This window comes from Perissodus microlepis, chromosome 18, assembly GCF_051167445.1.
Source record: "Perissodus microlepis isolate ML-2025 ecotype Zambia chromosome 18, ASM5116744v1, whole genome shotgun sequence".
NCBI lineage: Eukaryota > Metazoa > Chordata > Actinopteri > Cichliformes > Cichlidae > Perissodus > Perissodus microlepis.
Window position 1 is genome coordinate 12,974,819 of NC_140478.1, and position 27,017 is coordinate 13,001,835.

General features: G+C 41.5%; 1 protein-coding gene across 2 annotated transcripts in view; it reads right to left on the minus strand.

Annotated features, from left to right (window-relative positions):
- Positions 1–27,017, minus strand: part of LOC146367454 (ephrin type-A receptor 3-like) — a 78,711-nt gene that overhangs the window by 36,606 nt on the left and 15,088 nt on the right. For both annotated transcript variants that reach the window (XM_084913538.1, XM_084913537.1), the window contains exons 3-7: positions 22,457–22,657; positions 21,189–21,296; positions 20,722–21,073; positions 3,157–3,312; positions 513–848 (exon numbers count right to left, since the gene is read on the minus strand). In XM_084913538.1, coding sequence (XP_084769664.1) covers positions 513–848; positions 3,157–3,312; positions 20,722–21,073; positions 21,189–21,296; positions 22,457–22,657 — 1,153 coding nt within the window. The remainder of the gene's footprint in view (positions 1–512; positions 849–3,156; positions 3,313–20,721; positions 21,074–21,188; positions 21,297–22,456; positions 22,658–27,017) is intronic.

Consider the following 27,017-nt stretch of genomic DNA (forward strand, 5'->3'; position numbering starts at 1 on the left):
GTGTGTGTGTGTATGTGTATGTGTGTGCATAGTTGAGAGCGACAATCAAGGCATGTGGGGATTTTAATGAGGTTAACAACCTCCCACACCCCTTTCACCTTCCTCCCACCTCTCATACACAGTAGTATGAGACCTGAAAGAGATCGTCACCTTGCTACACTTCTGTTACGCAGTCCCTCCATGTGACATATGCAAATATGATTGCACATGCAGGCAAGGGTGCAAAGATGTCATTTAGAGTCAGAGTGTTAGAGATGCTTCACATCAATGTTTATAGTTCTCACATAAGCATGATGCTATTTATAAACAGAAGATGTTCAGGCCACATAATATGTTGCTTTTTATATATATATTTTTATATTTATATATTTTTTATAAGTATTTACTGCATATTAAATCCCCAAATGTCTTGAAACATAATAAATAATACTGTGAAAGAGCTTCCCGACATCAACAAATACATTCATATGCAAATTGGGATGTCTTTGTTTAGGACTTGCACATGTTCTCACCTGTCTGCGATGTTGTGACATTTATCACGACTTTTCCCTTGGGTGTTGGACTTAAGGCTGACACTCCATTCTCACTCTCAATTGTGAAGCTGTAGTTGGAGTCTGGCTCCAAGTCGGTAACCAACACGGTTGTTGATGACAGACCAAAGTTCCTGGGAACAAAATGGACGTTGCTACCGCATTTTGTGCACTTCTTGCCATCACCAGAGCACTTTGTGCAATTGAGGTTGTAGATGATGTCTCCTCTGCCTCCGGTGTCTCTGGGTGGTGCCCACTCCAAGGTGACGCAGGTTTCATTCACAGTTGAGATGGGATTCTCAGGAGCAGATGGAGGACCTGAGAGAATACAAAGGCTCTGATCAGTTTCTGTATCTTTTTACTATTCATTATTTATTTATTACATTTTTTTAAAGTTCCTTTTAAACTGCTTTAACACTAAATCTAGTGTAAATGTTTCTAAATGGAAACCTTGGTGAAACTGTACACAGCATTGGTTAACCATCATTTTCACTGCCTTCAAATGTTGCTTAAAAAGGACTACAAACGCCCAAAATCTCACAGGTTACAACTGGATTTAATAATGCACATCCAAATATATAGTCATCTATAAAATAGTATTACAATACATGTGGCACCCTGCTAATTAATCCAAGCTATTCTAGCTTTTAATTGGTGAGAAGCATGGCATAAAACTGTCTTTATCAGAGCCCCTCCTTGAAATACAGACAAATATTATTTTTTGAAATATCCAGTCTTTCAATGTGCATCGTCTTCATGCTCATTACCAAATGAATTGCGATTTCTATAAAGAACAGACATCACGCTGATTAAATTACAAATTTAATAATTGACTTCAACCACGAGGTGCATATTTTTCCAGTCTGTTAATTAGCTTTGAAATCGACAGTGATTGAAAGAGTTTGGCAGATTGTCACATCGAAGAATAATGTATCATATTGCACTTTCCAATTTCAATCTTAAACTTTTAAAGAGAATTCGTATAATATTAAATAGCCGATACTTGACTGCACAAAGATTTTTTTACCATGTGAAATTAACTCACACCCTGAGAGTGCACTGCAGATAATAAATAGTAAGAGGACAATGATCTATGGAAAGTGCCCAAAGAAATTCTCACAAGTCAGTTGCATTTTATGATTTAGGTGGTTAATATCACTCTGAGCTTCAGCTGAAATGATTAGTTTATCACACTGTCAGAGTCCAAAGACTATGTCAGTAATCATTCTCAAGGAACCAAAGAAAGTTACACGCAAATGCCCTCCATTATACCTTTAGATGCAGCGCATTCTTCTTGAAAGACAGATTAATATAATATCCAGAACTATGTGTTTAACATTCAGAACACCAAACTTGGAAAATATATTTTAGATTCCATTAAACTCTTTTAAGACCACGGATATATCAGTGGAAAGGTCAGTTCTGAATCTGAAGAATCCTTGAAACACAAACACATCATCAAGGTAAGCTATTCCTGTAGCATGAGAACCACTCATATAGAAACCCCCGACTGTGGATACCCACAGCACAGCAAGGTGCCAGTATTTCAACCATATGGAATTTGGCAGCACATTCCATGCTGACATCTCATCAGGGTCCTGGCTGAGCCGTGAGCCCCAGGAGGGGACCAGCAGAGCTTGAGACTTTTTTGACTGGCCCTCCCGGTGCTGAGACCCGGCAGCATGCGACGGAGCCCCTATTACGTATAATTGAGGCCGTTGGTTATAAATCTTCTAAAAGAGTGTGCTGACTTATTCTAATTCTGTCTTTTTTTTCTTTTCTCCATCCTCACTTCCCTTGGCTGCACTTAACTGTCCATCATCACCGTTGGTACTGATCGGTATTTTATGACACTTAGATTATATGCCTCTGATACTCAACGATTTCCCCCACTGTTCTATTCTTTTCTTATGTCTCGAGTGTCACTCTCCATCTTTCCATGACTAACTCTCTCACCGTTTCTCCTTATTTTCTCATTTTCCTTCCTCAATCCTCCATAGTGCTCTTCACCATTCAAGAGAGATGGCGTGCGCGTGTCTGCCCATACATATTTGAACAAACCGTTACTCATTTCCAGCTGATAACACCTGTCACATCTCACCTGCTACAACGATTAATGAGTGTAATCTACCATAACCTGATAATGGGTTTGAGTATGCGTGTGCATGCTTGTGTGTGTGTGTGTGTGTGTGTGTGTGTGCACGCGTTCCTCAATATTTCTCAAGTTCCGTCTCTCTCCTCTGCCATGACAATGTCCTTTCCCGCCTCCACTTCCCTCCGTCTATCTTAATCTATCTAGTTTCTGTTTCTCCTGCACACTCAATCATCCCCCATCTTTTTGCGTCCTCTCTGTGTCTTTCCATGACTATGTAGCCCAAACTCTCTGGCTGTATGTGTGTGTGTGTGTGTGTGTGTCTACGTGTAAGAGAGAACGGAAACCGAAAGAGAGAGCATTTGAACCACGTATCTGTGTGCTGTTCTTACAGCAATTGTATCCACTGCAAACTGATTAAATGAAAAGTAACTAAATAATTTCATAGCCCAACAATAATTTCACTATAGTGAACTGTAGTGAATATTGTGACTGTGATGGCTTGAACTTTCTGACAGTGTTTGAATCACTCACGTGTGCAAGCCATTGAGCGAGGGTCGTTCTCAGCACGGTAGAAACCTTTCTCACAAATGCACTCTGTGGCTTGTTCCTGTGGGGAGGAGCTGTGAGGGGGGCATTTGGTGCAGTAGGCATCTGTAGCTGAAGCTTTGTAGGTGCCAGGTCTGCATGCTGGAGCGAGGAAAGAAGATGAATATGGAATAAGAAGTTGTACCATTGCAACAAACACAATACACAGTCAGCATTTATTAACCATAAAGAAAAGTGTTGCCAAACACTTTTGCTGCGAACACTTAAACACCAATTTACTATATTCTTGTTTGTAATGTGATGACAGAAGCTAGTAGTTGCAATTGCAGCAGAAATTCCTGCCTTGCTACAATGTGATTGTCTAAATTTTGTCTGATTTGGACATAATACTGTCACTTACTGTGACATTGTACAGGCCAAAGAAATTGCTGAGCTCTTAGAACAAAGCAGTGTTGCTAGAGAGACAAGAAATACACACAATCAGATGACTACTTTTGTTTTTATCTCTCGATCAAAAAATCCAAACAATCTGAATTTATGTCTGCATGCGTCTCTCATCTGTAATGAAGTTTTGTCGTCAAGTCCCCAAATCGTACTTTTAAGTTAATATTGCTATCATAATTTAAAAACATAAATAATACAGAAAGTATACAGAATTATACTTGAAGCCTGCACATAATAAAGAGAAGTCAGAGAAAAACTTACAAGTGTCCCACCCTTCCCCAAAAATGGTTCTTATTTTGACTCTTAGTTATGTTTTAAACATAAGGATGGTCAAGTGTGTAACTGCAAAGTAACATGAGTGCTGGTGTTGCCACTCTTAACTGAAACTACATTCTGCTTCCTAACATAGACCAAATGAACACAAATCACATTTTTTTCCTCTTAACCAAGTAATTGCTTTGCCTAAATGTAACCAAGCAGTTTCAGTGTCGGTGCAAAAACATGTGAAAATAAAAGCAAATGGTACGATTGGAGCTTAAAAACCATCTCTTTGAGACTTCTTAATACATACTTTTTTGGCCTTTTGAAGTAGAAATAGTCTTATATCTCATTTAAAGATCAATATAATTGCTTTTTCAGATAAGATGGTTACAATTCTATAACACGTACCAAAAAATACAAACAATGCAGTAAAACATTTTTCTTTTCTTCTTTGTTTTTTGCAAAAGATAGATACTACAGATACAGGTGGGTCACAGAATGTGCCATGCAGCGCTCGTGGCAAAGAACAGGAAAACAAAGTCTGATTTAATATGTTGTGACAATAGGTCTACGTGAGCGCCTTTCACATGAGGCCAAAAGACTGGTGTAACAACAGAGTTGTACGATACAATAACACAGTTCAACAGCAGATCAACTGTCATTCCTGTTATATAAGCATTAGATCTTCGGGCAACCGAGGGCTCAAAAATATATACAGCCGCAGTCACAGCAATAGTTCCAATAATATAATATGACTACTGGTAGAGCTGTTACAGTAGCTGCACATTAGTCATTATGTGGAGTCATAAAACTGGGGAGGGAAAACCGTGACACCGCTCAACAGGAGCAACCTACTGTAATAGACTGGGGACGTGAATGATTTCCCTTTTGCATCCTAGGCAGGAAAATAGAATTCCTGACTTTCCCTTTGGTAATCTGAATATAGATTACGCATGTATTTATTTATACATTCATAGTCCTGGTATTCCCGTTATTGTGAGGCTTTTTCTGCCACGGTGGTAAATAGTATTACAGTGTACAAAACTCTATGTAAGGAAAATGAGGGTGTCTCAAATGCAATTTGATAGGTGCCTGGCGTGTGTATGTGCACGTTTGTGTGGATATGTATACATGCAGCTATGAACAGGTTGGATCAATGATGCGACCGATTCCACCAGGTGCTGATTGCACCAAGCGCTCCTGTGTGAGAAGGTGTTAAGTATGCAGCGTGTGTGTGTGTGCGAACGCATGTGTTCGCCTGCTGATTGCTTGTGCTGCTGGTGAAGGTCATGGATTTAATCAAGCTACGCGTCACTTGTCCCAGAAAGGCTGTATATTACCACGCTAACACACACATGCACGCATATTCAATGCCGCGGTTAACCTGCAGACAGCGGAATAGAAAAGTGGCCTAAAAGTAGTTTGATTTCTCACTGTGCAGGTAAGTTCCTCCACCTGGATGCTGTGTGCTCACATACAGACAGTATTTTTAGGTAAATCATTCATCATAGGGGAGCAAAGTCCACTGGCACAATCCCCAAAAGACCTGAGAGAACACTGAGAGAAAAAAAAGGGGATGTGGGTGTGTAGGTGTAAAAATGAGAGAAAGAAAACGAGAAAGAAATGAAAGGAAAATAAAGGGAGTAGTAATTCTCAGAGGGTTTCTGCTCTCTTTCCTCCTTCCTGTCAGCCTTTAAGGTAATGGGTGCATATGTGCTGTGCTGGTGACTGTGTGTGTTCCTGTTGGCTGGGTCGTAGGAGCACGGTGGAAACGCGTCTTTTCTCCTGGGGGACGCTGCATCCGGAGAGTCCTGGCTACAGGCGCTAGCCAGCCACAGAGGCACAAAGGGCCTCAGCGGTAAAGGACAGACAGGGCACCCTATGCCAGCCTTGGCACACATACAACTGCCTGATCAAAAACTTTGTTCAAGAATGGTGACTTGGCCAGTATGAGTAGAGCTTCCTCATGTGCTGCTTTCTACACCCTTTTTCCACCTCTTTTACTTTCTTAGTAACCCTTTTCCTTCTCTCTCTCTCCTTCCTCTCTCTCTCTGCTTCTCTCGCTACTTTTCTCAAGCTACTCCCAGAGTCTGCCCCATGGGAAATATGTTACTTGAGTTGGTTCCCTTATGATTAATGATTTACCACAGATATAAAAAAAAAAAAAGGGACAAGAAGCCTGAAGCAGTAAGACAGTGATCGCATAAACATACACACAAAGCAGACACACACAAGAGCAAAAGTTTAGACACAAAAACTATGTCGTAGAACTACGAGCTAACTCCAAATTAACATTTTCCTCAGCCGGCGGTGTTGTGTGTGTGCGCGCGTGTTTTTCAGATCTGTGTATGCATTTCTGCGTATGATAAAGAGTGGCCTCAGATCCAGTGTCCTATTAATTATTCATGTGGTCACTAGAGAGAGTCGGTGTATTTATGCCAATCGATAGCTCTTAGATATGATATAGTACTGCTACTCAAGACACACCCTCAGTCACCATGCACTGATTGAGATGGGAACAGCACAACTTCTTCCTTTGTGAAAAACACTGTACACAAGAGATGATTGAGTTCTGTTCCACTCCACATCTTATTGTTTTATAGGACCACAAAAACTGATTAGTTCTATAAATCTATTATAAAATGCCAGAAGAAAATAAAATAAACATATTGCAGTTTCCCAGGGCCCTTTGAAGTTCTGTGTGTACACAAACTCCATAGAAAAGCTATTCTTAGCTGCCAGGTCTGAAAAGAGTTGCCACTGCTGAAGTGCCTTAAACCTGCAATTATGCACAGGAAGTGACTCCCTTCCAGTTGTAGAGAAGTCTATGACAAAATGACTTTACGTCTTCAGATTTAATACCTCAGTAAATACTTTTATAGTTTTTTTTGTGGTCCTAGTGCCCAGTTTCAAATCTTATGGAATATACACAGTGTTCATTTAGTATATACACAGTGATGGAACCCTTCGAGTACCCCTCAAGTGCCCAAGAATAAAATAGGTGATTAAACAGGGTGTGTTTTATGGGATGGCAACCTTGCAATCGATAAGCCGTTGTCATCTGAGCTTGTGGTGTCATCAGTTTCTCAGTCAGAGCCACTTCTTCTCTTAACTTACAGCTTCACAAACTATAGCCAAAGCTCAAAACTTCAGACTTGAAACGCAGGAGTCAATAAACAAACAGGTCCATCATCTATATGGTGTTTATAGGCACTCAGCAAAATATATATTCATCAACAAAGAATTTTCATCCTCTGAGTTTTTTAGTATCTATTAACTCATGATTTAGGTTTATTTTCCTCACAGTGTGACAGTTCTGGTTCACTCCCAGCACCCATCAGCCTTACTTTCAGCCCAAGGAGACAGTTGTTTTCTGTTAAAAGGTAGTGCGAGGTAGTGTATAACAATGGGGTTTTATAAACCCATTGCTCAACGCCAAATGACAGACAGTTAGCAGCTAAAAAAGCCAGTAAAGCATTTAGCAGATGAAATAGCAAACACCTGCCTCAGGAATCGCTGGAGGGAAAAGAAACGCAAATGTTCGGCTACAAGAGTTCATCAGGTGATCAGATTCTTGAATTATTTCTCCTCGTGTTTTCATTCAGCATATGAGACTCTTTTCATACAGATTTTCGAGGTTTAATGATTAAACCTGAGCAAACACTCCTTAAATCTCATAAGAAAAAAGGAAAACTGCTAATGTTCACATGCCAGAAGCTGTGACAGTTTGTGACCATTTTTTTTTCTTGACAAACGACTCAAATCGTCACCAAAATAGCAGTTAACGTCCTCTTTACTGACAAATTACATGCGCGTTTATTCCCAGTCACTTTCCTCCTTTTAGTAGGCATAAAACTAACGTGCTGTGTTAGAACAGTGGTTCACAGCCTTTTTATTCCTTCCCTCGAGGATGAATATATTACAATCTCATCCTACACTTCTGCACACGTAGCCTTTACAGTCAATTTAAATTATCCTGTTCAAGGGTCACGTATGTATGGAGCTGGTTGACTTTGTCTGTGGGCAAAGCTCTGACCTATGCCGTGATTAATGATTCCTGGCAGCTTTGATGACCCCTCGAGCCAGTTCAGGATACATTCTAACACGATAGCTGTGTTTCTCTATGAACCGCTACGCTTCAGCAGCGATTAAATGCTTACACGAAAAACAGAAGCTGCTGACTGCAATAGTTCAGGAAATGTGTTCCATTAATGTTCAATAGGGCCTTTACAGATTTAGACGCAAGTGTACGCACAGGAACGCGAGCCCAATATCTCACCGTCAGAATCATTACACGCTAATTGCATTCAACCAGGCGCCTCTGAACGTATGCAAAATCACCTCCGCTGCATTCTTCTGACACAAACACTTCCTCTGGATGACGGTGAGCGCTCTCCTCCTCTTCACTTCCCTTACAAAAGTTTAAGAGCTAATTGCTCCGTTCTTTTGCTTACTGTCGCGTTCGGTTCAAGTCAAATATTGGCTCTCGGCCGGATTTACCATAAAGGGCAGAAAAGAGGAGAAAATTGTGCGTGTGTTTGTGCATAGGTGGGGGGTACACTGTGTGTGTGAAAGGCCGTGTTCAGCTGGGAGGAAAGTTGTGTAAAGCTTGCTGGCCCATGGGAGATGAGCTCCATAATTGTCACCATGGCAACAGCCTTTCAAGATGGAACCCTTCGAGTACCCCTCAAGTGCCACAGCTCCCGGAGCACAGAGCAGTCTGTGTTCGAGTGAGAGTGTGTGTCTGTGTGTAAGTGCGTGTGTATATATACACATCCCCGAGTTGAAGCCAGCTACTTAAAAATTGATACATCAAGCGTCAGTGGAGAAATCTGACAAGATTGAAAGTGACGTCCTTTATGGCCACCGGGGTCACATCTGTAGGTGGGTTTGTTTGTGTTCATGCGTACATGCCTGTGAAACGTGTTTTCAGTCCAACTGACATTGTTGTCACACAAAACAAACCTCAGAAAGATGGTCAAAAATAGCATACGTGAAAAAAATGATGTGCAATAAAAAGAAATGAATAAAAATGGGGGCCATCGAGCCAGGTTTAAACCAAACGTGTGATACACAGAATAAAATACACAGTTCCATTACACGCTTAGTGGTGCTTCACTATATAAACACATCATTTTGATTAATTGATTAACTGGAGCACAGCAAAGAGTGTGTACCTTTTAACAGCGGCAGAGGAGCATAACCCATGTGACTTTATTAACTGAAAATGTGCGGGTGACGTAAGTGATTTCAAACGTTAATAAGTGGAAGTAGCGTAAGAGGTGTTGTGTGCGGTGTAGAGTTCTGTTTATAGAGAACCAAGTGTGTGTGGAGCTCTGTGTATGTGTGTGTGTGTGTGTAGTAATGAGGAGATCTGTGTGAGATAGAGATGTCAGCATCCAGAGTCCAGCCCCCTGCTGAGATCCTCTAATCCTTAATCGGAGTTCATAACAACATTTAACACCATAATATTCCCCATTACTACTAATCCTGCCCCACACATGCACGCTCACACAAACACACAATTCCTGTGCAAGCATTCTGGGTTAAGAAATATCCCAAAGAAAGAGGGTATGTGCCTTATTTTAAAGTCAAGTTTGACACAAATCTGTATGAAATTATTGGCAAAACTGTCACCTGCAAGCACAAGTTGCATTGCAGAGTGCATAGACTTATTTGCAAACACACTAAAGCTGACAGCAATGCTAATGTGAATGTTTGTTCACTAGCATGCTGGGATTCAGTGCGCTAAAAAAATACATTTTAATGACTCATTCGGATATTTGTAGACTCTGATTTTTTAACATCAGAGAGATTTACTTGTTCTAGCAGGAAAGGCTACTGAAAAAAACAATATATTGCAAATAGGAAACAAACAGAACAGACGTTGCCAGTATCAAGGGATATTTGCTGTACATGCATTTAGCTGCATAATTACAATAAATGAAGAAATGCCATATGAGATGAAAATCTATGTGTATAGACAGTCCATCCCACCATAGAAAAGGTGTTAAAATACGCTGCCAAGATGTTTATGATAGAATTCATTTATTTACAAATGTAGGACTAAGGGGGATATGGCTTATAGAAAAACACCTCATAATTAATCAGAAGCATATCTGTTCTCTGTGAGTGACAGTTCTGGAAATGCTCTGCTGTTAAAGACACAGGCCTTGAGGTTTTAGTGTACAGTGAGTTTACATTACTGACACCCAGTTCAGCTGCATGTGAGTGAAGCTCACAGTGGGGTTATTCTTAAAACTCTGATGTTTTCTTTGGAAGCACATGATGTATAGCAGCAGTTGCTTTTAACTGACTCTGGCAAGTTAGGATCACATGTTTGCAGAGCGGGCATGAGCCGTGACCACATGGAAGCCATAGACCTCTATGATTGATGCCTCTGGACAGACCCTTACTCTATTTATGGCGTCTTACAACTTCTCTGACACGCGCGCGCATAAAGGCACAAGACCACAGTGGATATGAAATGGTTTGTGATGTCCAGTACATGAAGCACATGAGTACACCCAGTCTGATTTCTGATCTAGTCTCTGTCCCTTGGACATCAGCCAATTACTGAGAGCGGCCAAGGGGAACTACAGGATGAAGCCCTCTCTCTCTTCCTAATTCTCTCCATATCTGTCTTTTTTCTGCCTTTTCTTTGTTTCTGTTTTTCTCTAACTTTCTGTGTCCCCTACTGTCTGTCTACTTATGTTTTACTTCCATTCTCACCATCTCTATTTGATTCTCATTATGCATGTGTGTGTGTGTGTGTGTGTGTGTGTGTGTGTGTCAGAGAGAGAGAGAGTGAGAGAGCAAAAGAAAGACTGCGTATGTATGTGTGTCTTTATTTCCCAGTGGGCTGTCTGTCATACTTTGACCCTGACCTTCTCCAGAGCTCTTGCACAAATATTTACTCTCTCGCTGACAGGCACACACACATACACAAACCGCTCAAAAAAAAAAGAAAAAAAAATCAGGGAAAGAGAGCGAAAAAGAGAGAGCTCAATTTCAGTACAATTAAAGCAAACCACATCTACACAGAAACGCACTTTTCTAGTGGTAACCCAAGATGATGGCACGCTAATTTTGAGCCTGGGTGATTATCTTGCCGTCTAAAAACAGATAAAATAGATCCCAGGTGCATGTGTGTTTCTGTGTGAGCGGGGTCATGGGCGAGGGACGGAAAGAAAGAGAGGGAGAAAGCATGACAGGCCAATAGAAGTCTGCTGGGAGTTTGACTCACAGTCTGAATAACTTATTCTTCTGTCTGTTTTGCCATCAAGATAAAAGGCTGTAGGAACACAGCATCTCCTTTTGAACAAAGCCCACCAGACCGACACAAAAACACACACAAAGAACAAACTTTTACTATTAACACACAACTTTTTGCCTCAGTAGCAATATATTCATTAAAACATTACACACACACACACACACGGCAGTAAACGTGCCCACATCGGCCGGCCCCGTGATCAGAAGAGTGTGTGTAGGAGGGGCAGTGAGCCTCCTTTACTCATCCACGTTATTTTCAGTTCATCACTCTCAATAATTCATTTTCTGAGGCAGGCAAGGAAAGGAGAGCCCTGTGGCTGTTTCTCTGTGTCAGTCATAAACACACTCTGCCAGATGTACCTGTCATGTGGGATGCCATATTTTCACTGCCTTTAATCTGTGTGTGGGCAGTGGATGACTTTGTCAGCCAAACTCGCAGCAAATCGAATTGAGATAGCACAAATTTGCACTTGTATGTTTCAGTCTCTTTCAAAGTTGAAGACCGCAACATGGTTAGGATTTAGAAAGAGCTAACACTAAAGCAGCGGAAAAACAATGTTTAAGCTTCCTGCCTTCCTCAAGGTCACACTGGATCAAAAAAGTATTTAGAGTTAGTTTCTAAGTGTGTGCTTATTTATGATACCTCTATTTCTCTGTGTGTGTGTGTCTGTGCTTCAATCTATATCTGAGAGATAAAGAGTTGTCTGGTTAAGAGTAAAGTGTTCCATAAATACATCCCCTTACTATATGTATGCCCCTTACTCAAGGTAAAGCAAGTCAAGGTTGTCACGCACAAGGTTGCCACGGGAAAAATACCAATGCATGTTTTACATTAAAAAAAAATGCTCAATTCAGTCCTGCAGAAGCTTTTTATCTGAATAAATATTGACATAGCAAGCTTGCTATGTGCACACGATATTCTGAAGTTTTTCAAAACTTGATCAGCTATAATATCGACAAAAACATTTAGGTGTGATTATTAGGTAAGTTCTAGAGGTTTATGGAGGATCTATCATGTAGCATTCTCATTTAGTCACACAGAAAATTACAATACTGGAAAGAAACTCCAATGATCACATGACCCCCTATGAGCAAGTGCATGGCGACAGAGGGAAGGAAAAACTCCATTTTAACAGAAAAAAGATTGTGGAAGGACCAGACTCAGGGACGGACGCCCATTTGCTGTGACGGCCAGTTGGGTGTGACCAGAAGGAGACAGGATAATAGACACACTATGGGAGGGAGTGTTTAAACACAGTAATAAACACACATCTCTAGTGCAGCCTAAACCTTTTGCAGGGATGTTCAGGTCACCGGATCCAGCCCTAACTATCACGATAAGGACTGTACTACTAAATATAGTTTTATGCCTAATCTTAAAAGTAAAGTGTCTCTTTCAGGAGGGTGGCCTGATAGCTGAAGGCTCTACTTCTTATTTGACTTTTAGAAACTCTAGTAAATGGTATAAGACAGTAATGTCTTTGTATCCAGTTTTGCCAAGACTCCATGAAAAAGTATTTTTTTCATAATGTTGACAAGCAGGCAAAAAATACCGAGTTCTCCTTTTCAGACCACTGACATTCACCTCTCTCTGCAAATTCTTTGCCTCGCATCTCTTCCCAGAAAAAGGCAAATCATTTCCAGTAAACAGTTTTTACTACCTAGACAAGGCGTCCTTCAAGCCTACAGGCATCGCTGAAAATTTCTACCTATACCACTACAGCAGCTGGTCTGGAAAGCAATATTTATAACAAAGAGAAAATTAATGATGTAACTATGCGCTTTGTTCTTGCTCTTTGTTCCGTCTAACGCTGCAGCTGAAAAGTCATTTGGAATCTTTGTGAATGTTACCTTCTGGCTGTGAAACAATAGTACAGCTGTAATAAATAGAAAAGCAGCAGCGAATTGAACTACATCTGTACACTGGAGCTGAACAACCATGCCTGTGCAGTGCCAGACCTATCAACCTGACAGGCTGATCGTACATCTGGAAGTAATCCATAAACTAGAAAGAGAAAGAGGGAGGGATGAGGGGAAAGGGTCAATGGCCGCCTTCCTGTTCTTGTGCTTCCTGTTCAACAAACCCACTGGCTACATGCAGGCGCCTTTGATTTTAAACTGAGAAAACTGGAGACTGATTCAAGACCATAGAAATGTGAAAATTATGAGTTTTCCCATGAGTGCGCACATGTTTATCCCTAACTGGAACTCAACGGCATATGGAAGATGCCAATTAATGGGAACTGTACCCAAAGGAAACACACTCTCCCCTCTATACCTCTCCTCTCTCTCTCACTGCTTCCGTCTGTGGGGAATAGTGCTAAATAAGGACGTGAAGAGTTGAAACATGCGTTAACAGTTTCTCAGTCCTTGGCCTGCTTTTTCTCTTTTCCTCTTAGGGTTTATTCACACGGTTCAACCCACTGCACCAGACTCAGCTATACAATGTCCCGTCACTTCAAAGCCACCTTTGTGTCCTCTGGTTTTGTTGCTTCAAAAGGCACAAACACCACCTTGGTGTTAAGGTGGCATTTGGCAGCTCGTCTTATGTGTGGCGAGTGATCAGCCATCGCAGAAGAAGAGCTTTGCGACTGTGCATGAATAGACATTATCTGGGTCAGTGTTGTGTGGGTATGTAGATGGGGACTACGTGTGTATGGAGGATATAGCGAGAGCCTAAGCCTTTGTGATTTCATGTCATTTATTCAAACACAAAAGAGAGGAGATGAGAAAGAGGGAGAGGGGAAAAGGGATGGAGTTAAGGAGGGACATGTGAGAGAGAGGAGATAAAGGAGAATAAAGGAGTAATGAAGGAAAATGTGGCTGTCATTAACCAAATAAATGAACAGGGAAGTCAGACAGCCAGTGCAGCAGAAAGGCACGCACTCGCACAGACAGGTAGAAGGACAGAAAACTGGCCTCCACTTGGCACATGTATCCGTTTGTCCTTTAAGAACATCTGGATCGTAATAACACCCTGCTTCCTAACACTTCAGTAGCTTGCTGCCCCCGTGCCTGCAGCAGCGTGCACACGTACACTTCATATACTGTATGCACACAAAAATCTTCTGACTAGCTGTCTAAATCCTTCTGTTAGCCGCCCACTACCTTCCTATCCACACCTACATGCTCTCAAGCTCCCTGAGCTGCCAGCATGAGAACAGCAATGAAATAAGAGGTGTGTGTGTTTGTGTGTGTACATGTGTGTGAGACATACCATACAGTAGGGAGCTCTTGACCTTCAAAAGTCTGTATCTGATCAAAATAAAATGCTTGCTTTACCCACTGCTTCATCTGTCCACATTAGCCATTCACACATGCACACACACCCGCTCTTCTGCTGTTGAGGGTAGAGGGAATAAAAAAAAGAGGTAGGTTTCCTACTGAGCTTTCAGCATACACATGCACACACACATAAACACACACACACAAAAGCTAAGTCTCTTTCATAGGTGTGAAGATTAGCCTTTCCCTGTGTCTGCTCCCTCTTTAGACCTTTCATTATGAAGGGAGGACTGAAATCCTCTTATGAGATATAAAGTGTAAAATTCTATTGTACATATGCTTCTGAGCATTATGCATTTTCCTGATACTTTTGCATGTCCAAAAGTCTTGGAATATCTCCATGTTTCCCCAAACATCTGATTTGTCTGATTCACTGAACGCCTGAGTCGGGGGGATTTTTATTTCTACGTTGACTGACTTTTGTACACTATGTATGAAAGGACAAATTTGTCATTGGATCAACAACAATTTGTCGTTATTACAAGCACTTCAAAAACGTTTTTGTTTGTAGGATTCAGTCGTTGAGCAAAGATTTCAGTTTTGATCTCTTTGCATCCTCAGTGATACCAAACATGGTTACCTCCATTCAAAAATGCCCCAACAACAAACATCTTTGCATATAACCACCTACATAACACTCTGTATGTTTCACTATTTTATTTATGCATTGATTGTAAGAAATCCATCCATCCATCCATCCATCCATCCATCCATCCACTGTAACCCCCAGGACACCTGGGATAGGCTGTCACCTCACTTCTCTAGACGTTGAAGTGGTGTATTAAGAGATATAACAAGTTATTTGTTGAGTTTGAGAAGCTCGTGTAGGGGATTTTATTAACTTTGATTAATTTTCGGTCTTTATGCTAAGTTAAACAGTTTATACTCTTTTATTAATGAGTCTAACTATTAAAATATTCTGTGTAGCAACCCAGTGTCTCTGTAGTGATAAGCGATCAGATAATTCACACCAAATCAGATGCACATTGGTCTCGTTCCTCAGTATTTCGCGCTTTGGTTTCGATCCAATTGGAGAAGTGAAAAGAACAGCAGGAGAGCTGAGTGGAATCAGTATGAGGAATGTGGTGTTACTTTGAAAAGTTCCTCTTGTAAATACTTCATGGCAGCATCAAAAAAGCGAATGAATAAGAAAAAGGGGAAAAAAGACTATCAGACAAGTGGACGGACAGACGTGTGATGCTGACCCATATTATTTTCAGCTCAGAAAGAAGGAGAGAAGAGGAAGGGAGGAAAACTTGCGTTGAGGTGACATGTGTCTGCCCTCCTTCAATTCGTCTCCTCCATCTCTCCACATCTGAGGCAGTAATTGGTGCTGTCAGACCCACAGAGAAGGACAGAACACACGAGCGCACACGTAGGTGACACAGCTACATACATACACACCCACACACGCTCCTGCCCTTCAGCATGTACCCCTAGGGCTTAAAGCAGGAGAGGTTTGAGAGGAGTATTCACTACATCCCCTACTAGCTATGAAAGACAGAGACAACAGGAGAGGGCAAAGGAGTATGCAGTGAAAATAGAGGGGATAGAAGAAAACAGTGGCAGACAGAAACAGAGAGGGCGAGCAGGACTAGAATGCACAAGAGACAAAGGCACATAGAATAAAGAAAGCAGGAGAAGGAAAGAGGAGGGAGTGGAGGAGCGGGGCTTTGGCTACGCAGGCAGAGGCTTCTGCATGGAGTGGAGAGAGACGGAGTTGAACTGACAAGGTAGTGCAAAAGCTACACAGAGGGAGAGAAGGAGAGAGAGGGCGATTATGCAACTTCAGTAGTGACAAAGCAGATGAGTATGATTTCTTGAGACTGAGCAAAGGAGTTAAAGGCCATTGCAGTAACACTGCTTTTAGTGCATGGCTGAAAACACAACTAATGGCATTAGCAGAGTGCATCTACTGCCATAGCCAGTAACCTGAATCAAAATTTTTAATGAAGGTGATCCAGGTCAGTACTAAAGGTTAGTCAGTTCCTTCTTGGTAGATGGTCCCTTCTGTTTTTAAACTTTACATTAAAAGCTTATTTAAAAAAAAATAGAGGGGGTATAAGACAGCATCTTCAAATATGAACAATCAAGAATAAACTTTCATTCATCGTATTGGTTATCACAACATAGAATATTTTAGTCTATGAACAAAAAAATGTTCCAGAAATTCCTTTGAAAGGTTGATACCTCTAAAAGTATTGTTTTTTTGGGTCTTTCTCAGAAATAGAAGGTGAAAGTACCGAATTACACAGTTTACTTCCAGGAAATCTCAGAAGAAATTATTCGACCTGTAAAAGTAAAGCAAATAAATCTTTGTCCCTGATTTTAATGACTGTCTTTAATAGGACTGGATAAGAGTGAGTGCCACAGGCAAGTTAGCAAAAGCCAAAAAGCATTACCGTTAATTTGTTTTGGTCCTTTAATGAGATTTCCAGGCAATAAGAAGAACATGGAGTCATATATCATCACTGTCGCATTAATTATGATAACTCAGTAAAAATATATCAAGATGACAGAAGACTGTTTACATCTCAACCTCGTGGTTTGTTTTTGCTTATGTTATTCAAAATTAAGACCACATTTCCCATGAATACCGCTGTATCCCATTCCACAGTCTGTTGATATGTGTGCTGTTTATCCTGGTCAATGTATTTCCCCTTATATGTCATAAAACAACCCGCCGGATTTAATCTAGCACAGTGCCCTCGATTAACAAGATCAAAACACACATATCCATACATTTAAACACACTTAGCTTCACACTATCTCCAGGGAACGGGAAGCATTGGGTTGGAAAAGGGAAGAAGAGAAAGATGAACCCATGATCTATAAATGTTTAACAAGTGCAGACAGAGGAGATAAGGGCTGCTAGGAGGAGAAGTGAGACAGAAAGAAAAATGGTGAGGTGGAAGAAAAAAAAAAGAAGACAATGGCAGAGGAGGCGGGTGGGGAGCAAAATGGGTGGCTTGTCGAAAACGAGAGGTGGAGAACAGTCCCATAATAGAAGGAGACATCGCAAAAAAGGTTAGAAAATCGACAAGGGGAGGGGACAGAAATTGTGAAAAAAAGCTGTAATTGGAGGTGCCTCGTGGTTGTCTAACACAGAGGGGCTAGTAATGATTCCATTAGCGCTTTGCACCGTGAGAAAGAAAAGACAGAAAAACAGAGAGAAAGGAAGGCAGAGGGAAAGAATGACAGAGAGAGAAAGAGAAGCCAAAGACAAGGAAAAGATTCACAGAGAACACAGGACAACGGTGAATGTCAAAGGTGCTAAGAAAAGAAAAAAAAAACAAGCACAGAAAAGGAACAAGAAGGAAGGAGAGAATTGAAGACATCCATTAAATGGCTCGCTCACTTGTGCTACAATGACAATTACAAAATGCCCTCCTGAAGCTCTCCCCCCGAACCTCACCTCTTCATCTCTTTGTGTGACAGCAAACGGGAGCGGATGATTTAAATGCATTAGCAGAGTGTGTTTTCCCTATGGAAGACCTCCAGACCTCCAGACTGTTTCAGGCCAGGAACCTTTTGTTTGGAGCTGATGCAGAGCGCTGAGAGGACCCTTTAAAAGCCTGCCTGTTGTTCTCTCAGGAACACATTAAAGTGCAACGTACTGAGTTGATGTACTTTTTTTTGTTGTGTGTCCTCTCATGTCTTTTGTGAATCCGCTTGCTAAAATGAGGCTGATTACGGATGCAGCTGCATTAGCTGGCTAAGTGAATTCTGACAAGGTAAGGTGATAGTATGAAAATAGAAGCATGTTCATGCAAACGCAGCACAGGCAAAAAGTTATTTAAAACAAAAGAAGGTTTCCAGGGAGTGAATTTTTGGCATTATTATGTTTGGCTGATATGTTTGGCTGACACTGGTGGGACAGCGAATTCTCCTGCTGTATGAGGAAATTTCATTGCTATGCAAATCCTTCCCATGATCCTACAAAAAATGTTTTTCCTAATACCGAGTAGGTGGCGCAGACATCCCTGCGGGTGGGAAGATCCAATTCACCACAAAGGAATTAAAATCTATTGAAAATGTTTATTTATTTATTTATTTTTGTTCCCAGAATAATTGCTACATATGAACTGAATAGAGAAACCTGGCTTTCCTTTCCATGTTGAACGCAGTGGACACCTGTTTTCCCTGCATCTCTGGTGACCCTAACCTATTAGACATGAGCCGCATATATTTCCTGACATGTGACCTCAGACTGTCAATAAGACTCCATCATTACCTTTGCACACAACTGCAGCACACACACATACGTGCGCACACAAAAACTAGACTGTTTAGACTTTAGAGTTTAAGCCAGCTTGTTAAATGCTCCTTTATTACTCTATTTATTCTCTCTGGAGTGAGAAGAGTCAAGAATCTGGCCGACGAGGTCATGGAGATCACTGAGGTCAAGCACCCTGCTGTGTCAGACTGACTTTAAATAGTTTTTAGTACTGTGACAAAGACCTGCATAGTGTAAACATCTGCCAGCTAGCTCACCTGTCAAATAACTACAGTGTGTACGTTTACAAGACAGGCATGTAGCTCAACAGTCTGCGTTTCATGATTGAGATGCAGCTCGAGTTCTGCCACAATCTGCGCACATTACCAGTCTGCAAACTGCAGAGTACAGCTTGTTCTTATTCACTTGTCTCTAAGGCCCAACTGCCAAGTTTTCTGGGCGTCTTGGCTGCTGCTTCTCCCAAACAACTGAAATTGCATTATGCGCACCGATTTCAAGTCTGCAGTGATGAATATCTACGATTCCATTTTCTTTTCGGCGAGGAAGTGAGCCCGTAGGGACAGGTGACAGCATGAGCTTAATACAGCTTGCTCACTCAAACGCATGCATGCACAGTATGTACACACAAACTCACACATGCTGCACACACCATCTGGGGAGTTTTACAACTCAATAATCTGCTTCCTAAGGCATACCTTTTCCTCCCCTCCTGCAACACAACACACATCAATAAGCAGTTTCTCACACACACTCATACTGCTCGCCTCTACTTGAGAAGGGAAAATGAGACGTTCAGCTCTGTCAGACACACACACTCACACACACAAAAGAGGAGATGCCTTAAAGCAACTTCTACTCTTTCCTCTACAAAAGCTGTTTTCGCTGTATTGGGAGGGATGACACACACACGCACACAGTTAAAAAAAAAACACATTCACACAAAGTGTGTACCTAACTTAAATACATAGAGTCATTGTCATTCCATCCTCTGTTTCACTGCAAAATTCACTACAGTGCATCTGCACGCAGAGGCAGCCACATAGATATGTACACACTTTTATACACAACACCACTTCCAAAAAAGTGGGGACACTGTGAAAAATGTGAATAAAAACAATAAAATAAACTGTAAATCTTTTAAAATTACTCACAGAACAGCATAGAAACCATCAACCTTTGAAAGTGAGATACTTCAGTGTTTTGGGAAAAATATGAGCTTATTTTGAATTTGATGGCAGCAGCGTGTCTCAAAAAAGTTGGGACTGAAAGTAGCAGCAAAATGGTGCAGCGAGAGTGCAGACAGGGACTAGAAAGAGAGAGAGAGCATATTTCTGCCAAACTGGCTTTTCTTTATTGTCTCTCTTTTAAATTTAGAATTCTCATTGTTTACAAGGTTTTGAATAATCAGGCCCCATCTTATCTTAAAGACCTCATAGTACCGTATCACCCCCATCAGAGCGCTTCACTCATAGACTGCAGGCTTACTTGTTATTCCTAGAGTATTTAAAAGTACAACGGGAGGCAGAGCCTTCAGCTTTCAGGCTCCTCTTCTGTGGAACAGCTCCCAGTTTGGATTCAGGAGACAGACACATCTCTCTGCATTTAATCATTAGTTATTATTAATCTCTGTCTGTCTTCCACAGTGTGTCTTTGTCCTGTCTTCCTCCACTCACAGCCAATGGCAGAGGTGCCCCTCCATGAGGCTGGTTCAGCTGGAAGTGTCTTTCTGCTAAAAGGGAGTTTTTCATTCCCTCTGTCGCCAAAGCGCTTGCACATAGAGGTCATCTGAGTGTCGGGGTGTTCTTTGTATTATTGTATGGTCTTTACTTTACAATATAAAGCACCTTAAGGAAACGTTGTCGTGATTTGCTGCTATATAAATAAAAATTACTTGAATTGAACTGAATTGAATTAATCACCAAAACATGTCAGCACCACACTTTTTCCTCATTTGCCCTGTCTCTGTCTGTCTCTCCCACACAAATGCACAAACACTTGCACGCTTACATTCTGTCCCCTACATGCCTGAGGACCCCAGCCCCACTCACGTTGGCACATGTCCTTGTTCTCCTCGAAGCCTGGTTTGCACACACACCTCCCGATGGGAACCAGCCATCCGCCGTCTGCACTGCAGTACATCTTGGGAGGCTCAAACTCCTCAGAGGCGTTCACACACACACCATGCACCTCAACCAGTGCCGTTTCTCCACCCGTTATTGTGTCAGGAAACTGGGCCAAATTTAGCACAGTGAGTGGACATTTCTTGTAGAAGACCCTCACGGAGACCAGAGCAATGCAGGCGCCCAGGTCCTGGAAGGCCAAGTAGAAACCCTTTTTACTCAAGTTGTTGATGGTCCGCACTTCCGTGTTTAGCTTCATGACACGGTCGCCAACGTCCACCTGTGAACAACAGATATATTTTACATGTGAGTTTGGTGAATGGGATAATGCAATCTTTAGCAAACTGAAAGCAATTGAAAGTGTTCTTATGCTCTCTCTGTGTGAGTATCCATACCTGTGTAAAGCTCTCATCTGCAGCAATAGTGTCAATTTTGATGTACTGACTTTCCTTGATAAACCACAGGTTTGCATTGTTGGACTCATAGTAGTACATGTTGAATGTCTGCAAAAACAAACAGCATCCATCAGTTTTCAGGCAGTAAAAATCGAAGTTATCACACAAGACAGAACGACGCACAGTTAACCGAGACAGATAAAAAGTATGGGTCCATCCAATGTGAAATTTTAACAAGCCATCCACTGTTCTGCGGCTCTTCAGCAGCTTGTCTCCGTATCTCAGTGCATCTGTCTGGATTGAAAGTCAGCAATGCTGTCTGCAGCTTCATGAGAGCGCAGCTCTAAACTGTCACATTAAGCCCATTATTTATTCTGGAGATGTAGTAAGACTGAAAGGCATATAAGGGACAGATGAATTGAAATGTATACAGAACAGAGCAGTGTTATAAGAGAATGGAGGGCGGGAAAAAGATTAATAAAAAGAACGAAAAAAGCCTGTAGAATAAACTTTGATTTATTCTCCAGCTATTGCTTCGTGTTATTCTTCTGTGTTTTTCTGTTTGTGTTTAGTATTCTGACTGGAAACGGATGAAAAATAAGTTATTTTGCATGTTTTAACTACATTACAGTAAATAGATTACACACACCTCCTTTTGACAGACCTGTTGATAATACACATGTTAACAACCTTCATATAAGAACAGGAAAAGCGATGGTCTTAAATATGCCTTAAATGTGCTTCCATTCATACAGTTCACAGCACAGCAATAAATAAACTCCATTTAATGTGTCTAATTTGTAAATGATCTACTTAGTGGTCTAATTAAGATGTATCTACTAAGCCACACATTTGAGGAGTTAAAGAAGATGCTGCAAATGCTGCCGAGCACAGTGGATAGTCAGAGAATATTCTGCGGGAGTGCAAACAACTGCAAACAAAAAACACTCAACTTGAAATATAACTTACCCGTGTGCTATTGATCTAAAAAAAAAAAACCACTAAGGAAATGCATTCTTTTTTCTTCTTACTTCACACCAAAGATATTTCAAAGAGCAGACAGCTACACAGCAGAAGCCACGGAGCCTATCAACACTCAATGTTTTGCTCAGGACGAGTGGGCAAACGAGCAGCATAAATGCAACAGGAGGCCTTAAACACAAACACACACACCAGCTGCATCGGCATTTGTTATCTAACCGAAAAGCCCACATGCTGATCATGTGTTTATGAAGCTTGCTTGTGTATTATGCTTGTGTGATGCAAACCTCTTTGCAGGTACCAGGGACCCCGGGTAGACTGTTACAGTCTCTTAGGGTGAATTTGATCTCAATGTGGACGCGCTGCGCTTCTTCCCGGCTGATGTGGCGCGTTCTCAGCCAGTTGTTTTGGTTGGCTTCCATGACGTTACACACCTGGTAGGTCCTCATCGGGGTATTCCTCTCATCCATGACACTGATCTCCTCCCACTGAGAATAAGAAACAGGAGGTAAATAGAGATGATTTATAATGATGTTTTCATTTGCTAGTTTAGCTTTTTCAAGCATATTTGGGACATTGCATATTAAAATAATTCCATTATTTAGCTTGGGGGCAAAGAAAGAATTAGGGTAAAAGGAGAAAGATTGCATGAAGCTGCAAAGAAGAGGGACGGAAGAAAAAAGGAAGAGAGAGTGAAAGGGGGAGTAAGTGGATGAGTGATGAGGGGATGGAGGAAGGAAAAGAGAAGTGATGAGGGCTGCTGAGAAGTATTTGTGTTAAAGGGGAAATCTCTTTAACTAAAACATAAATTTCAAATCAAAGAGCAAGGGAACGTGAAACTGAGTCAGGGTGACGCTCAGCAGCACTGGGCCCAGGCTGACAACAGCACCACTCCCTTTCATCGTTAGGACAAAGAGGATCTCAGTTTAAAGACTGGTTACAGGGAAACTGGGTCTAAGTTCAATGAACTGTGGTTTAGTGCAAAGCAACACTGCTCTGCAAGTTCTGTTTTCATGTATGGGTGACTATGAGTGATGATCTGTGTCAAGATCACTGAAGGACTGTCTTTGTCTATGCTGCACGTGTTCGCAAAGTGGGTATGTTTTTCCTGAAGTGAACGGGCGATTTAACGCTTAAGAGGTAGACGTGTGTGTGAGACGTGCAGAGAGAGAGAGAGAGAAAGACAGAGAAGGAGAGAGAGAAGGAGTAGGTAGGACAGAGCTACTTTGTCTCCCATCATCTACTACCATCTGTTTCCACTTCTGACTACGGCTGTAATTGAGAACACTTCTCGCATGAGCAGGAAAACATTTCTATCTACTCACACATAGACAAGCACCCACATGCGTATACCACTCTCAGACAGACACACAAAGAAAAAGAACATTTTTATTCCTTAAAGAAAAGGAAAATAAACCAATGTGGTTTCAGTGTCTCAAGATATCTGATCCACTCAAGAGGACGCTAACTCAATTTTCTTTGACACACACACACACACACACACACACACACACACACACACACACACACACACACACACACACACACACACGCACACACACACACACACACAGGATAGGCTCTAGTTTGTGGCTAGGAATGAAGAGACCACCATCTTTGTTCTGAGCTCCTGTCATCATCTTAAGGCTGAAGCCTTTAAGCTCCAGAGTGATGAGCACAGAGTTACTTACATGTTCTCGTTACCCACCGTACTACAGTATACACAAATACGCTAAACTGTGCAAAATCAAACAACAGTGGACCCAGACCATGACCCACCAAGGTAAACACCAATTATCTCTGACATGTCCCAAAAGTCCAGAGAAATAAAGAAGAGACAGGCAAGGAAAGAGCCGAGTAAGCAGCAAAAATGCAAAGAGAAACTTTCAGACAAGCGAAGTCCAAGCTGAGGTTGAATTCTTGAGGTTAATCTGATGTGACAGCCCAACAACCCGGCAAAAGCCTGACGCATTTCACCTCGAAGTCCTGAGCACTAAAACAGAGCCACATAAAAACACACATTCTCACACACATTTGCGCTCACTCGCCAGCTCTCCTGTGCGCTCAGATGCTTTTAATCTCCACAGCCTCTTCTGTGTATGAACTGGAGCTTGAACAAAACCAGCTCTCTCTTGATCCTGACCTTAACAGTACTTCAGCAGACAGAGAAATTCGAAGAAGAAGAAAACAAGAGAATAAGAAGAAAAAGAAGAAGAGGCAGAGGATTATTTAAGATGCTACAGTCAGCTGACACAAATGTCCCTGACAGGCAGTTAAGAGTTGGAGATTATACACAGCATAAAGGACGTAATACTGCTCGACGATTTTACAAACGCAGCGGCTGAGACTCGCTGTGATCAGCTGCACTCGATTCAACTGAAAGAACAAAAACGCAAGAAAAAAAATTAAGAAAGACAGTGAGAGAAAGAGAGAGAGAGGAATGAATGTTGGTAAATAACAGGCACGACTGGCAGCTAAATAGATCCATCTGTGCAGAGCGGAGACCAGTCGGACATCACAGGACGGTCACACATACCCACCCACACAAACACACAAAGCTGAGTCCCCGGGGAGGGGTGATTAAAGCATTTATGGGAATAGTCATTGAGGGATAAAAAGGGCTTTATAATGTCTTTGTTTATTTCTTTGTAGGCAGAGATTGGAGTGGCTGGATTGCTGCCACTTCCTGTTGAGCAACTTATTTCCCTGTTCGCAAAGTCTGCTCGTTGTCACTTCTGCCGGGTGTGAGACGCAGGTGTGCTTAGGAAGTTGAGAACAACCGGGCTTTGCTAATTTGCTAATGATACGTCACACAACTGAGAGAAAGTCTCCTAAAAATACAACTGAGGAAACGTTGGGATAGGCTCAAGGGTTTCAGCTATCTTGTTTAAGACGCAAGTGCACAAACACAAACACACATGCACACACAACTTATAACTATTGCCAGGGCTTTGTTGGCTCAAATTGAAACCCTCCTCCCTGAACTCTTAATCACCTCGGCCAATCAGCGCAGAGCCAGCTTGATTGCTTTGAAGTGAAGCAGAGACGTCGGCTCAGCGTTTAGGTTCAACCATTCACCGGCTTAACATAACATCCCTCCTTCTGCAATCATCTGATGGGTACACCTATGAGGACATAATTGGCCGCCAAACTCTGGAACAAGCTCTGGCTTAGCGAGGGGCAGAAAAAAAAAAGAAAGACAAATGACAGGGTAGGGGATAAAAAGTTGAGAAAAAATGTCAGGGGACCAGTGAGGGCCAGGGAGCCTCTGGGGAAGCTGAGAGGCAGTTGGGCCTCCCATTTTCAAACATCATTAAGACATATCTGTTTTGTGTCCCTCACTGCTTTGTGGTGACAGAAATGGGTCGCTCCACTCAGTCTCAGCCACATCCGGCCCTGCACGGCTCGGATTAAGCGTGACCCGTGAGGGTCAAGTGTGATTTTGGACTAATTCAGGTAGACATTGGCCTGATATTGGTGGGAATTGCCTCTCACTGAGAATAATCCTCAGGTTTAAAGCTTAAAGGTCAACTAGATAATCCCCCTGATATAAAACACAAGGCATTCTCACCACCCTTGCACATTTTCTCTCCTCTCTGAGTCTCTTATCGCTCTATTACTTCTCTTCTACATAAGTTAGTAAATCTTTACGACATTCATTTTTAGACATATGCAGAATCATCATAAACAAACAGCACTTTTGCCAGCACGATTGGCAGCCCTTGTTGGTCTCTATACTGTTTTTTTTTTAATGTTGAATGCAACCAGCTGAAAAAATTAAATAGATAGTTTGCAGCTTTACAAATAGAGATACAGTCCATGACTTGAATTGTGCAGAAATTGCAAGCAGTAAGATCTTGTGGCAAGAAATTTTTAGCTTTATTGGATCTTGTAAGAATAAACTTCCAGTAGAAGGCCAAACTGTGCCAGGAGCTACTGTGAAGACTTAAACAGTGCTGACGTATTGGTTTCCCTGAGGATAGGTGGCAAGGTAAATGCATTTTTTACTCCAAGGACCATCACAATGAAATAGAAAAGTAAAGATTCAGCAACTGTAAAACTTTGGGCTAAAAGGTTTAAAGCAGTAATTTGGCCCATAGCCTGCCTTAAAAGTTTTTTCTCAACCAAACAATTTTAGAAAAAACAGAAAACCGATTAAAACAAGTAACAAAAAAAAAATAATCATAAAGAGCTGACATGAGTTATGTTTCAAGCTCATTTGCTTAGTGCTTAAGTGGATAAGTACAAAGTGGGATGAAAAGTAATGTGAGGCAGAGGCTTCAAATAAAATTACTTTTATCAATTATAAAAGTTTGCCACAATTAAACTGTTGAATTTCAGGTGATTTATAGTGGTTACGCTTTGCAAGTCTCTCGTTTTTTAATTTTTGAGGAGTCCTTCAGTTGCACTCCCTTTTATTTGCTCTGTACCTGATTACCCTCAAACGTCAATAAAGAATAGATTTTTATTTTTGTGGCAACAACATAGCTCACTGTAGAAACTTGTATATTTTCTTAAATTACCAGATGAAAAAGAGCGATCCAGGTGGGAGATAACGTCGGCTCCGTGTATCAAACGACCGCATGAGATGGGCAAAGAAAGCAAAAGATTTTACAAACTAATTTCCGTGATCTGATTAAAGAAGCTGATAAAAAGTAAAGACTCTAAACACTTTTATTTTTGCAAAGTCTCGGGTGGATAAAAGGAGGCTATATTTATAGTATTTATTTCACAGAGGTATTGTGTGGAGACCAGCGTCTCCCCATCTGACAGTCCATGAAAAAAAGATATTCAGGATGGGGTACGCTTCACTTTCCAGCCAACACATTTCTTTGAGGGTAAACTAAC